Raw genomic sequence first — 14,890 nt, 5'->3', positions numbered from 1 at the left:
GAAAGAAAGAAAGAAAGAAAGAAAGAAAGAAAGAAAGAAAGAAAGAAGGAACCAAGAGTTGGTTCTCATGCTAATAAGTAAACACTTACTCAAACTCATTTTCTGAGTTGTAAGGTTATTAATGCCTTTAAGAATATGGCAAATGTTTTAACAACTGGAAAACTTTGGTGAAAATGCCACCCAAGTACTGGAGATGAGTTTTCATGAGTTTGCTTTAATTAGCTCCTAACATCTATCCTATTAATACTTGTTTGTGTTGAATACAGACAAATTGTCTTTAATAAAGATTGCATTTAATACAAATACAGTTACTGTTTTATTACAAGTAGTGTTGGCTTTTAATATCATTCACGAGATAATGTGGCTTATGATTGTCTGGACTTGGTTATAACATGGAGTGAGTCATATGGGATCATAGATCTACACAGATCTGTAGGGACCCTAGGACGGCCCTTTCATTAGACGTTGGGATGTATCCAAGAGTCTCATGGGTAGTGAGTGTTCCTCAAGTATTCTATCGTCTACATGGGGGAAATTTGGCATGGTGTGAGCACCCTCTCCCCCAGAGTCATTGTATTTATTTATCTTCCTCTATACCCATTTGTCCCTTAGAACTGAAAGTCTGGGGCATTAGGAATAGGACTGGGTTTTGTTTGTGCCTTGTTGAGCTCTTCTTTTTCCTTTCCTTATGCATCTTGTATTTTGAAATGGTAATAAATAAAATAATAATGGTATAGTATAATATATAATATACAACATAATAATGTAGCATAATATATAATAATATAGTATAATTATAAATAATAGTATAGTATAATATATAATATAATTATATAGTATAATAATAAATGATAGTATAAATAGTATGGTATAATATATAGTATAATATATAATACTCTAGTATATAATATAGTATAATAATAAAATAATAATAGTAAGGGGTACAAGAGTTCGGATAATTTGAGGAAAGTGTACTTCGATGTAAACAAACCACTGATCTGAATTGAAAAGGAATGGTATTAGATTGCGTTGGGGTACATAGAACTTGGTTATTTGATGTCTTGGTGAACATCTTATGTTACGAGAGAGAGAGAATTATGAGAGCTTTTTGGTAAAGCTGACTCTTTTCCCCATCATTTTTTTTTTAGCAGAATTCAGTTATGAGCAATACCTCTCGTTTATTGCTTCAGAATCTCTCTTACTTACAACTGGCCCAGCAACAGCTAATGAAGATAGAGAATATTCATACAAACAGCGTAAGTGTGATACTTAATGGACTTTGCCCTTTTTCCTCCTCGATAGGGGTTCTAGTCACAGCTCTCGCAGGCCCTATCCCACTGCTCTGTTTCTGTCCTGGGCTGGTTTGCCTTCCTTAGGCAGCCTGGTCGCCCTTTCCACCCCACTCTCACCCCCACTCCTCAGGGCTCAACGTAATGGCGCCATACTCAGAACTCCCAAACTCAAGGGATCCACCAGCTGTTACCTCCCCAGTAACAAGAATTCCAGCCATTTGACACTCCACAGCCCAGTGAAGTACTGTTTTTGTTTTTGTTTTTTTTTACCAGATTTGGAATTGCTGTGAGGAGAAGAGGTATTTAAATGCTTTTTCTTTTCTGTAGAAACCTGGATTACTGGGTGAACCCCCGGCTATGGTTCTTCAGACAGCGCTGGGAGCCGGGCCAGCACCGTCCCTGAAGTCAGAGTTGGGGCACCGAGGAGAAGAACATAAAAGTAAATGAGGTCTCTTTCTGCACCTTCATGTAGTTCTGTTCTTCCTGAGAAGTCCCGTGTGAGATTTGAAGCTCATAATTTGACCAGCTGCTTCTTTCCTTTAAGTGAGCTAGGTGGTGCGGTGGTTACAGCACCAGGGAGTCAGGAAACTTGAAGTCACATCCTATCTCAGACACTTCCTAGCTGTGTGACTATGGGCAAGTCACTTAACCTCTGTATGCCTCAATTTCCTCATCTGTAAAATGGGGAATAATAATACCACCTACTTCATAGGGTTATTATGAGGAAACTAAAAAGCTATATAAAGCCATCTATTATCTGATTTTAGGGGAACACCAAATCCTAAAATTCTTTACTTTAAAAGAATGTAATGAGTTCTGTATTGAGACAGGGGATTGATGGCTGAGGTGTTGATGGTTTTTGAGGGCAGATGTTTCCATGACAGGCAGTTCGATGATGCCTCCAGGTCATGTCCTGGCTGTGTGATAAGCTGCTGAATCACTTAGACAACTCTCCAGACTGCTGACTCTGCAGAATAGTTGCAAATCTGCATTGATCAAAGAGTCTTGCTGCTGGGAGCTGCCTGACACCCGTAAGATCATAGATTCCCGATTGAAAACTTTCCAGCTTATTCCACTGGCCAACTTGGAGACCCTAGGGTCATCCCCATGACATAATGAAGCATCAGAGGAAGAGGAGGAATGACCACGTACCCGCTGGATGACGCCCCCTGGATGCCCCACAGGCATCTCAAACTGGCCCTGTCCAAAGCCGGACTTCATTCTCTTCCCCCTCAAATTTCCCCCTCTTCTGAAATCTCCATCTTTCTGCCAAGGACACCATCTTTCTTCGTGTCCTTGGGTCCATAATCTGGAAGGCAAATCTCGCCTAGCTTTCTTCGTTCCTTTATTCTTCCTGAACTCACTCCTTCCTGTACAGAATGTTCCATCCCCCTGCCTGTGGCTTCTGCATAGACTGTCCCACCATACCCAGAGTGCGGTTTCCACTCTCCTCTGCCTCTTGGAATCCCTGGCTTTGTCTCTCCTTGGGTGCTGCTTCCTATAAGAATCCTTATGATCCTCTCAATTATTACTGCCCTTCCCCGCCCCCCCAGAAAAAAAAAGACTTTATTTACTCAAATGGGTCTGCAATGTGATTGGTTTTTGGAAGTTCCCTTCAATAACATTGACAATGGCAATTAATAATAATAATAATGATAATACCAGCCAGCACTTATGTAGCACACCAAGATTTGCAAAGTCCTTTGCAGATTTCTCATCTGATCCTCACTATTGCCCTGGGAGGTAGGTGCCACTGTTATCCCCATATCACAGTTGAGGAAATCAAGGCAGAAAGAGATTAAGTGACTTCCCCAGAATCACACAGCTAGTAAGTGCCTGGGCTTGGATTTGAACACAGGTCTTCTAGATTCTGCACCTGCTGCATGACTCATCCATATCTTCCCATCAGATCCCCACAGGGGGACCTCCCAGCATGCTGTGGCCTTCCTTATCTTCTGCTGAAATTGCAGAGATGACAGCAGAGCGGCTGATTCTTTGCCCAGCAGTCCTCAAGTTCACCCTGTGTGCACTTTCTTTCTTTAGTTTTATTTACTAAAGTGTATACATGGTTTTTCCCCTAATAGAATGTAAGCACTTTGAGGGCCAAGGTTGGTTCATTCTTGTGTTTTTTCCTTAGCACTTAACACAGTGCTGAGTACATAGTAGGCATTTAATAAATGCTTAAAGAAGGATAGAAAATGAATAGAAGGAAGAAAGAAAAGAAAGAAGGAAAAGAGAGAAGGAGAGAAGGGGAAAAGGGAAGAAAGAATGAAGGATGGAAAAAAGGAAGGAAGAGAGAGGGAGAGAAGAAGAAAAGGAGGAAGAAAAGAAGGAAATAAAGAAAAAAGGAAGGGAGAGGGAGGGAGGAAGTAAAGGAGAAAGAAAAGAAGGAAGTAAAGAAAAAAGAAATGAAGAGAAGGAGGTAGGAAGGGAAAGAGGGAGGAAGAAAAAGGAAGGAGGGAGGGAGGAAGGGAAAGAAAGAAATAGACTATTCTATAATATATATACAAGATGAATTTGAAGGGCTTCTGTCTTAACTTAGCACCCAAAATCCTCCATCTTGCTAAGTATTTCTAGTAAAAGGTTTTCTGTTTCTCATTGATCTTGTCTCCTAACGCAACTGCTCTTTTGACCTTGGCTGCAGCAGGAGCAGGGATCTTACCATTCTTTCCAAATCAGCACATCGTTGGCCAAGGTGGGCCAGGGCCAAGTACTCCTCAGGACAAACCATCAGCCACGTTGGGATCACCAGAAGGAACCGTCTCAGGGCCGCAGACTTATCTTCCAGGCTTTACAAATCCTGCTGCTGGAGGTTTGGGGACGGCTCAGCCCAGGCAACAAAATCAGCCCAAAAGCACCGAAGCAAGTTCAGGGGTAAGGAGACGGGAGGAATAGGAAGAGACAGAAAAATAAGTTTTTCTCTTAATTTTATGTTACATGACCTTGGTAATAGCATATCACCTTTTTTTCTTAGTTTAACCTGGAAGGATTTATTAAAATATCTTCATATTATAATTATTTTGAATTTCAAAAGAAAGTAATAATACATTTAAATTATCCAAAGGAGAAGCACCAAATACATAATTAGACTAAATGGTATCTAAAGGAATATTAATAATAACAGTAGTTCATATTTACATTGGACTTTAGCATTTGAAAAGCATATTACCTATATTGCCATATTTGTGAAGAAGGTACTATTATTATTCCCATTGTACAGATAAGGAAACTGAGGCTATCAGTTGCTCTACGAACCCACTTACTATCCCTTCACCTTTTCTGACCTAAATGATCTTTCCCTATTAGAATGTTAGTTTCATGAGGGGAGGGATTATCTTGCATTTTGTATGGCACCTAGCTTATCAGGGTGCCTGGCACACCCAACAGGGACTTAATAAATGCTTTTTTCTTTTCTTTTTATTAAGTGCCACATCTAGGACAACTAAGTAAGGGAAGTACTACTAAGTAGCTGAAGGAGATTCAGTCTCTGATCTTCCTGATTCCAAGCTCTGTCCTCTATCCCCTACTCTATCTCAGAGGTTCAGAACATACCTATTTATGAAAATGTTAGAAGAAAATCCCTACTTTGAAAGAAAAATTCAATTACAGAAAACAGAAAATCACTTTAAAAAAAAACTGTGTCTGTGTGTCTGTGTGTGTGTATACATGTACATATAAGTGTATATATGAACAGGAATCACTTTATATTTGTATATACATGTGTATATATAATACAGGAATTGCGTTTAAAAGTATGTGTATATGTATACATATATAGGAATCACTTTTAAAATATACATATACATATATACTTAAATATATATTTTATAAAAGTATATGTGTATATCTAAGATAAATAGGAATAACTTTTAAAAGTATGTATTGTATAGTATAATACATAGCACTTTTACTGTATAATATGTACATATATACACACTTTTAAAAGTGATTCCTATTTACAGTAATTGAATTTTCCTTTCAAAGTGGGGATTCCCTCCCCCCCCAACATCTTAATAAATAGGTATCTTCTGAACCTACAAGATGGGGTGGGGGATAGAAGGCAGAGTTTGGAATCAGGAAGAGCAGAGATTGGGAAGGAAGATTCCTTCATATATGATTACACATCGTATCTATTCTATCTTGTTCATTGGCCCTTGTTTAGCTGAATTCCAGGTTTTGTGCCTATTAAAATTAGTTTCAAATGAATATAAAAAAAAGTTGTTTTTTAAACCTGGGATATGCAGTACAATTTACATGTGCATTTTTAACTTTTGTAAACATTTATTTTTCTTAATACTTTAAGAGTCTTTGTGGAATTCTGTTAACAGCTTGGCAAGTTTTCCCGGCAGTACTGCCACAGGGTTATATACAATTTATCTGAAGTTGGCATTTTCTAAAATAGAAATGTTGCTGTTCCGTCAAGCTGGCCCAGGGCAGGTCTGGTTGTTGTGGGTGGAGAGTCCTCCATGTTGGAGGTGTGGCCAGTGATCCCCTCCTGTGCCCCCCATCCCCGGCATCCCTAGCTGCCGCCATCATCTTCCCAGCCTGGGCCACCATTTGGCAGCGAGGTCTGGTGGGTTTCCTTAAGTTATCCAGGGGTTTGAGCCAAATGATGGCAGCTGTTTTCTCTAAGTGCCCGGCTCAGGCCTTTGCACAGAGCAGACACCAATAAATGTTTGTTGAATTGTTTTAAATTGACTTGACTGAGCCTTCCTCGTGTTCCTTGTTGGCTTTGTGCTTAGAAAAGGAAAGCACAATCCGCAGCATTGAACTTATGGCAAACTAATCCGATTCCCATTTGTGCAAGGTGTATTTGACTTGGCAGAGCAGGGGAAGGTCAGAGATAGGCTCTGGATGGATTTTAGTAAAGCATGTGACAAATTTCATAATGAGGTAGTTAGGTGGCTCAATGGATAAGATGCTTGACTTGGAGTCAAGAAGATTTGAATTAAAATTCTGCCTTTTTGATCGCTGTGTGACCCTGGGCAAGTCACCCACCATTTTAGCTGTTGCTTCCTCATCTGTAAAATGGGTTAATAATAGCACCTCGGGGTTGTTGTGAGGATCAAATGAGATAATATTTGTGAAGCTCTTTGTAAACCTGGAAGTGCTAAGTAACTGCTAATTATAATTGTTCCTCCTGGATAAGATCATGAAATAGGGACTGAGTGAGCGTAGAATTAAAGACCTTTTTTTACCTACTCGTCCTATCACAAGCAGAGATGGCTCACTGATGACTTTTGTTAACCTGGGAGGAAGTCTCCAATGGAACGTGTCTGGGCTCTGTCCTTGGCTTTCTCTTGTCCAGAATTTTATCAGGGATTTTGATGACTCAGAGGTGGCAGACTGATCAAAATGCCCACTACTTCATAAAACTGGGAGGAATAGCTATGTCATTGCATGACAGAACGGAAAGCATGAAAGATCTCTGCAAGAGAAAGTGTTGGGGCATTTCCAACTAGATGAAATTTGACAGTGAGAATTATAAAGCACTCCCAGGTAGAAGGGAAAATGTGCTGGATTTGGAGTCAGAAGATCTGAGTTCAAATCCCAGCTCTTCCCTTTTCTAGCCAAAATCACTTAGACAGGTTGCTTCATCTTTCTGGGCCTCAGTTTCCCCATCTGTAAAAAAAAAAGGAAGTTAGGTTGGACCTCTGAGATTTCTCTAACTCTAAAATCCTATGATCTTATGAACTTTACAAGGTAAAAACTAAAACTCAAGAGCTTTTCATAGAAAAAAAAAAAGACTTAGGGACTTTATTTGGCTACAGGCTCTTAATCTAATACACCAGGGCCTAAGTAGATGGGAGGCAATCTTATTCAACAAGATTTATTAGGCCTCTACAATGCTGGAAGAGATATAAAGTTAGAGAAGACCTTCTGCCCTCATGAAGCCTCCAGTTGGTAGGGGGATAAGACACCAGCACAATAAGTACTCTAGAGGTATGAGGTGTCAGTCTGGGAAGGGCCTTTACAGAGCCAAGTGTGGCCTCTTGTCTAGATAATCGAGAGTGAGAACGAATGAAAAACCTAAGTTGAGCAGTTCTCCATTGACGACTTACATTATGACCATCCCTTCACTTCAAGCAGTGGTCCTTCCTATTCCTTGTTTAATCCTTCTCTCTTCACCAGAGGCTTAGAAATGCAACAAAAGCAAACCCAAAAAGCATTTTCACTGTCCTTGTGATTCCTTGCCAGCCTCAGCTCAGTACAGATTTTAGTATTACTCATGCTGTTTACAGAACCATGCCAGGCTTTTGCCATCATGATCCTACAAGGCGCCCAAATTTCCATCTTCTGTATGTGCCATCTAAAAATAGATGTTGTTCATTGAATTCCCTGTGGATGCACAGTGGTCTCTTTAGACAAAGCCCCTGTTTTCTACTCACTGGAATTGCTTCTCTTTGTGTCTTTGGAATGTTATTTGTGAGAGTTTCCCATCACTCATGGGCTGGAAAATAATTCCAGGATGGAGAAAGTGGTCTCTGCAAGCAGCAATGGGCAGAGTCAGTTTGGTGTGAGAGGATATGGGCGGGCTGAAAGAACAGGAGTGGATGGCTGGATGGATTGAATTTCAAAGCTCAGATTCTTCACTGCTGGTTCAATTCTGTGACATAGCAAAGTCTAGGATGTAAAATTGAGGTATGTGACTGACTTGGGTTGAAGATGGTTAGATTTGAGGAAATGGTCACTTAGTTTAATCAAGGGGTCCTAAGCATGAGTATTGAAGTTCCAATGGATGATAGGGAGAACAGCTCAGGAGGGCCATGAGCCAGGTACACTGAAGAGCTGAGAAAGTGACCTCAAGGTCAGTAGATGACAGTCATGGAGAGAGAATAAGTATGACAGAAGCTAGGTTGGACTGCCATGTTCTTTTTGTCAGGGTTTAATGAATGGAGACCCAGCAGAGGTACCATACCCTAATGTTTAAGATACAGTGGGCATTCTGGTGTTTGGAGTGCACCCAGACACTATCTCACCCAAACTACTCTTCTGTCCAATGGTAAAGGTCTGGATAAAAAAGAGAATATGGGGAACATGAGGCCTGTATTAAGTTATTATTATTTTTGGTCCCAACTTGGTATCTCCTCAGTGTGGAGACTCTCTCCACTGAGACAGCTCAACAATTCATCTGTAACTTAGTCTCAGAGAGTTGCCTAGCCCACTGAGAGATGAAATAACTCATCGAGGGTCACATGCCTCTTACTTGTCAGATGGAAGACTTGAACTCAGGTCTTCCTGACTCCATACCAATCCTCTCTCCTCTGTGCTACCTAGTCTTTTTTAAATGTTATGAATAAAAAACTAGTGTCCAAATCAAGGGAAGTGATAGTCCTACCATATTCTGTCTTGGTTAGTTCAGAGTAGGGCTGTTTCCAGTTACCACATTTTGAGAGGGACATGGTCAAGTGAGATTTCAGTGGGCTGAAGGTGAACAAGGTCATAAGGGGGTCTTGAAACTATGTTCTATGAAGGATAGCTCAGGAAACCAAGAATATTTAGCCTGTGAAGAGAATTCTTGGAATGAAGGAAATGATAGTGGCATTCAGATATGTAAAAGAATAGCATGAGAAAGAGGGCCATTAACTCCAAAGGTTAAAACTAGGGCCAGCAGACGGACTTTACAGGGAGGCAGATTCAACTAAGTATGTAAAAGAACTTTGTAACAAACAGTGTGGACTCAGAATGGAACAATTTGCCTTGGGTGGGTGGTGAGCTGCCTGTCACTAGAAGTGTTCAAGCAGACGCTGGGTCACCAGCTCAAATTCTGCCTCTTCTCTTTCTGTTTCTGTGACCTCAGGCAGGCCTTTTCTCTTCCTGGGTCTCAGTGTCCCCATATGTAAAATGTCCTCATAAACAAGCCATATTTCTTTCTTTCTTTCTTTCTTAAATAGACTGTCTCTAAAAATCAGACTTCGCTTTTGGGGGAACCGCCAAAAGAAATCCGGCTTAGTACCAACCCGTACTTGAACTTGGCCAGTGTATTGCCTGGGGTCTGTTTACCAGGTAAGGAAAGAACCCCTCTGGCTTAGCCTGTTTACAACCTTTTGTAAAGTCACTGAAAAGCTGCCTGAGCCTGAGTTCTCCCCCATCCCAAAGGCTGCCTATGCCCTGCGCAGGGGCTGGCCAGAGCTTTGAGCACAGGTAGATTGTCTGTTTTTGTCGTCAAAAGAATTTACCATTTGGAGACATTAAAAAGGCTCTGACCCTGATGATGTGGGTCTTCCAACAAAAATAATCTTGGAGCTCCCATGTACTTTTTCTTTGGAGGGAAAATATTTTTCTTGTTATAAACATCTGCAGCCGAGAGCTCTACAGTATATCCTTGCAACAGTGTGGTTGAAGGTTAATGCCAGAGGGAAAATATGGTGACCCCCCCCACTTAGTTCCCATAAGTATACAGTAACACTACATTTAGCTGGACATCTGACTTATTTCAACCTCAGTTGGGCAGATCAGAACAGAAGTGAACCCAAAAAAAGGGGGAGGGTTAGGAACTAGCCCTGATCTGCTAAAGTAGTTGTCTCAAAAGCTCTTGTATGTTTTTTGTTCCACCAGAGAAGCCTGGGTTCCTTTATCAAGAACTTACTGACTCTACTTTTACACATATTTTTAACACATCGGTGAACCGATTTCTCCAACTTTGGCAAACTTTAAAAAGTCAACGTACTATTGCCCAAAAAGACAATTGAGAGAAGAGAGTTAAAAACCCCACGGTGTGGCAGTCTGGCATAATGGATGACGATTTTAAAAGTCAGAAAAAAAGATTAAATTATGTTTATGGAATTGGAGTAATTTCTTTTTAGAAGAATTTCATTTTGAAAAGGTTACAACTTAGAATTTGGAGGCATACGGACTTGAGATATTGCATTGCAATAGGATTCCACTATTAGTGCCAGATAAAGCTGGCTCTTTTGTACTAGAGGGAACATACGTGAATGTCATCTTGGGTTACTTTCAGGAATGAAGAGGTGACAGTCTCTCTGTCCTGTGCCCTGGTCAGACTTCGTGTGTCCACATCTGGACCCAGAAGGGACATTGAGAAGTTAGGGAGAATCCAGGGTGGGACCCAGGACGGTGAAGTCCATGCCGTACGGATCAGGCAAGGAACAGGAGTGAAGGGTCACAAAAGATATGCTAGGGATTAAGTTTATTTCACTTGGGCCCAAGGCGAGGGACCCAAGTAATGGGTGGAAGTTGCTGTGAGGCCAATTTTGGCTTGATTATCAGGAAAAGCTCCCTACCGATTGAAGCTGTCCCAGCGTGTAGTGGGCTGTCTTCAAAGGTGGTGGGTTACCTCCTCCTCTGGAGATCTGAGAGCAGAGCTGGACAGCACTTTGTCAGAGATGTCACAGGAGGATTCATTTCATGTGTGGGTTGGGTTGGATGGTGTCAAGGGTTTTTTTTAAGTCTCAAATTCTGTCGTTCTGTGATATGTTGAAGCGGATACTTTTAGGTGACAAGGCTATGGTTTCCTTACATTATTAAATGCTGATCTGTGTCTGATTTAAAGATAAGTACAACATCGTTTTCCAGTACAGTTACCCTGTGGCACCGTGTTTCGATGCTCTACTGCCCTCACTGACACAAGCCTGTTAATTTTGATTTCAGCCCCAGTTGCAAGTAAGACCTTGAGTGCTCTACCCCAGACTGGAATCACAAGCAACATAGTGGATGCCATCTCTCAGGGAACCTCATCACAACATGCATTGGAAAATTACATTAATTATTCTCAGCAATTTGGTGATTATTCACAGGTAAACGGCAGGAACTGGTTTCCTGATACTGGTGGAATCTAGGCTACTAGAGCTGACAGATATTTATTGAGCACAGAGGCAGCATTGAGAGCTGGCCTCAAAATCAGGGAGAGCTGGATTCAAGTCTCTCCTTTGACACATTCTGGCTGTGTCACGCTGGGCAAATCACTTAACCTCTTGGTGCTATAGGCAACTTTTCAAGACAAGGCTTCTTAACCATGCACTTGTTTTTAAACATATTTTGACAACTGTTTCCATATTGTAATCCTTTGTGCTGTATTTTATGCATTTGAAAACATGATTCTGAAAAGAAGGGGTCTATAGGCTCCACCAGACTGCCCAAGGGGTCCCTGGTACCAAAAAGGCTAAAACCATAAGTTGCCAAAAAAGTGCTAATTTGCATTGGTAGAAGGAATTTCCTCACCTGAGAGTACCGTATACCAAAGAAATCACAGATCCAATCACTAACCCTTATTGGACACAGAGCATCTAACATAATGCTAGGCTAAGAATTATGAACCATAGAAAGAATGAGGCCATCAGCCAGACTTTACTAACCTTGTCCTATGTGCCTGCCGCTGTTCGAGGTGCTAGGAATACAGAAGGGAAAGTCAAGCCAAACTGCATTTCGTTTGACATTTTGGTCGTTCTTTGAGGTGACTCATGGTTCCCATTGTCATTTTAGTTTTGGCTTGGGCTGCATTAGTCATGAAAGATTAAGCATCCCAGGGAAACATTAGTCCATCTCTTCAGTCGCTATATACAGAAGGATAAGTGTTTCTAGAATCATAGTTAGAGAATAATAGACATTTCATGATTTTGTAAGTAGAATCATTAAAGCTCTAGTGGGCTTTGGGGTTCATCCTGTCCAACTCTCTTTTCACCGATGAGGAAACTGAGGAAAGTGTAATGACTTGAAGCAAGTTATTCATAGAACCTGCACTAGAACCCGGGCCTTCTGAATCCCAGTGCAGCACTCTAGATATACTGGATTGCCCCTCCTCATTTATGATAAAATTTAAAAATTCAGAAATCACTTCATTCACTTTGAGACATAAAGGGGGAAAAGCTTTTCCAGGTACAAAAGATAGATCGGGTCAGCTTGGCCACAACTGTTTTCACTCCAGTATCATCTTAGGTGATGAGCCCCCCCCCCCCCATCCTCTGTGTGCAGAATCCCATTCACCTTACTGTGCCAGGTGCTGGAGTCTCGAATTAACCAGATCGGAGCAGCTCGCCTCTGCTCCCCTCTGTCCTGTGTTCTGGGCAGCCTCCCCTCTCTGGGTGTCGTCTACCTTTTCTAGTGTCTCATCTACTGGTCAAGCTGAGCTCATACCCAGCCCCTCCCTGGCTGAGAGCACAGCTGAACACAAGGACATTTTGGAGGGAATCACATGATTTTCAAATGCAACCAGGGAAACCTAAAGATAGAGAAGAAAACTCCCCCACTGATGCCCTTGGGCACCTTAGTTTCAAAGAGCTGCCTAGATCACTAAGATTAACGGACTTATCCCGGGTCAAACAGCCGGGGCATGTCAGAGACAGGATTTGAACCCAGGTCTTCTGACTCTGAGGCCAGGTCTTTGTGTCTCTCCCTATAACCTAACTGTACTTAAATGACTTAATTCAATGATTATAGGTAAGCATACCTCATCACCATTGCCTCTGGCCGTTTACTTGGACTAAGATTATTTTCAGTATGTCTTTTTCTCTATATACCATTTTGTCTTTGCTTAATGCACTATAATTGATTGTATGTCAATGATTTATTCTGTACTTATTATTTAGACTACCCACAGTACTGCTTTGCTTTGTATACACACACATGCATTCACATATCTGTACTCACAAAAACATTCTGCATGAAGGCACTTCCAGCATACAGTATGGTTAGCAGGTCAGAGCTCTGCCTGCCTCCAAATTTAATGACCACACTGGGACTATAAAGGATTGATCAGAGCACAGAGGCTTTTTTCTTGAATCTTTCTCTATTTCATATTCTCCCAAATTTGTCTGTGGACTCACAGTTTGCTTTGAATTCCCTTGTGTTAGGAAATGGGCTAACTGTGTGATGCCCACCTTAGGAAGTAAAGCTCATGAGAAAAGTTAACCAGGATTTGGGCATCGATCTCTTCCACTGTTCTGCTGGCTGTCAGGGCAGGATGCTGGATTGTTAAGGAAGTGATCTCATAGCAAGCAGCCAGGGTAGGCAGATATGCTTTAGGAAAGATGGCACTTAGTGAGTTCCCTTTTGTCACAGGAAAATGATAACCTCGTTTCAAATCTAATATAATAATAATAAGAAAGTTTCAGAATTCCTTGAATTTATTTAAAGTATGATATCCTTATCTGTAAATTTGCAGTGATAAATGCAAAGATTAAATCTAGTTCTAACTACAAAGCCTCCACTGGCCTTGTTAATAATAACAATAGCAATAACTTTGTTAATAACAATAACAATAACTTTGTTAATAACAATAACACATATAGTGCTTCCATTTCTGCAAAGGATTTTATTTACACATGTTATCTCTCTTGAGTCTCATGTGAGATAATACCCAATTTACAAATGAAGAAACTGAGGCTCAGAGAAGAAAGTGATTTGCTCAAGGTCATATAGCTAGGAAGTATCTGAGGTAGAATTTGAACTCATGTCTTCCTGACATCAAGCCTGGCCCTCTTGCCAGTACAGAAGACTGCCTCACCTTTCCAGGATTCACAGCAGAAAGTGGATTACCTTTGAGTTATAGTCTTAGCATGACAATATGAAGACCAATTCCAAACCTTGAAGTTTTCAAGATTGGCTGTTTTGAAGTATTTCAAAAACTTACAATTAGAAATTGGTTTTATTTTTTAATTTTAGGATGTTTTCCAGCAATATTGTTGGCATTTTGCTCAGACATGCAGAGCTGCTGATGTAGGAGTAGGAGGATTAGAAAATGAAGACCCTGAAATAAAAACATTTTTTTTTGCAAGATAGTCGGCGTTAAATGACTTGCCCAGGGTCACACAGCTTGTAAGTGTCAGGTGTCTGAGTCAAATTTGAACTCAAGTCCTCCTGACTCCACAGGCCAGTGCTCTATCCACTGTGCCACCTAGCTGCTCCTGAAGTAAAAGCTTAAATAAACTTCCTTCCATATAATTTCTAAGAATAACTACAGAGCAGATGGCTTAGGGAATGTCCATCTCTATCAATCACATATTCATTAAGCACCTACTGTATGCCAGATGTTGTGTTAGGTGCTGGGAACAGAAACAGTGTCTGCCCTCAAGAAGCTTCCATTCTAGTTCACTGGATGAGGCTAGATTAGGCTGCTGCTTCACTCCCTCCTTCTGAGTGCTAACCTCCAAGCCTGGGCTATGAGATGCTACAGAGCCCTTGCTTGGAGAGGCATCTCTGCAAAGGCATCCAAGTGCCATAAAGCCTCAGCTTTGCCTGCTCAGGGGGCTAGATGTGGTCATCGGGCATCTGTAGGACCTCTTTGTTGAGAACTGACCTGCTTTGCATTGGAATCAATGAATCTGCCAGTGAAATGAGGATGTGTATATCTTGTGGCTGCAAAACAGATGTGTTCCAGAGTTTTACTATTGGGAGGGTCAAATGAAATAATGTATGGACAGCACTTTGCAAACCTTCAAGTGCAGTATAAATTCTTGCTATTGTTATTATTACTACTACTATTTAAAAAGGCTTTGTGGATTAGGTAATTACCTAATATGAAAAGAGACAGAGACAGAGACAAAGAGAGAGAGAGAGCGAGAGCAAGAGAGAGAGAGAGAGAGAGAGAGAGAGAGAGAAGAGAAGAGAAGAGAAGAGAAGAGAAGAGAAGAGAAGAGAAG

At 41.1% G+C, this 14,890-nt stretch overlaps 1 protein-coding gene across 2 annotated transcripts; it reads left to right on the top strand.

Annotated features, from left to right (window-relative positions):
* The first annotated feature begins 1,152 nt into the window (after positions 1 to 1,152).
* LOC114034205 (ribonucleoprotein PTB-binding 2-like) lies at positions 1,153 to 11,107 on the top strand. 2 transcript variants are annotated; one of them, XM_027849805.1, is made up of 5 exons: positions 1,153 to 1,256; positions 1,620 to 1,731; positions 3,940 to 4,166; positions 9,188 to 9,299; positions 10,905 to 11,107. In XM_027849805.1, exons 1-5 carry the CDS (start codon positions 1,161 to 1,163, stop codon positions 11,090 to 11,092), a joined length of 735 nt encoding a protein of 244 aa, XP_027705606.1. In that variant the 5' UTR covers positions 1,153 to 1,160; the 3' UTR covers positions 11,093 to 11,107. The 2 variants fall into 2 exon arrangements, with proteins under 2 accessions (XP_027705606.1, XP_027705605.1); XM_027849804.1 differs by having other exon boundaries at positions 3,937 to 4,166.
* The last annotated feature ends 3,783 nt before the right edge of the window (positions 11,108 to 14,890 follow it).

This window comes from Vombatus ursinus, unplaced genomic scaffold (genome assembly GCF_900497805.2).
Source record: "Vombatus ursinus unplaced genomic scaffold, bare-nosed wombat genome assembly UNPS02008545.1, whole genome shotgun sequence".
Taxonomy (NCBI): Eukaryota; Metazoa; Chordata; class Mammalia; order Diprotodontia; family Vombatidae; genus Vombatus; species Vombatus ursinus.
The sequence above is the reverse complement of the archived record's forward strand: the minus strand, read 5'-3'. Positions and strand labels throughout refer to the sequence as shown.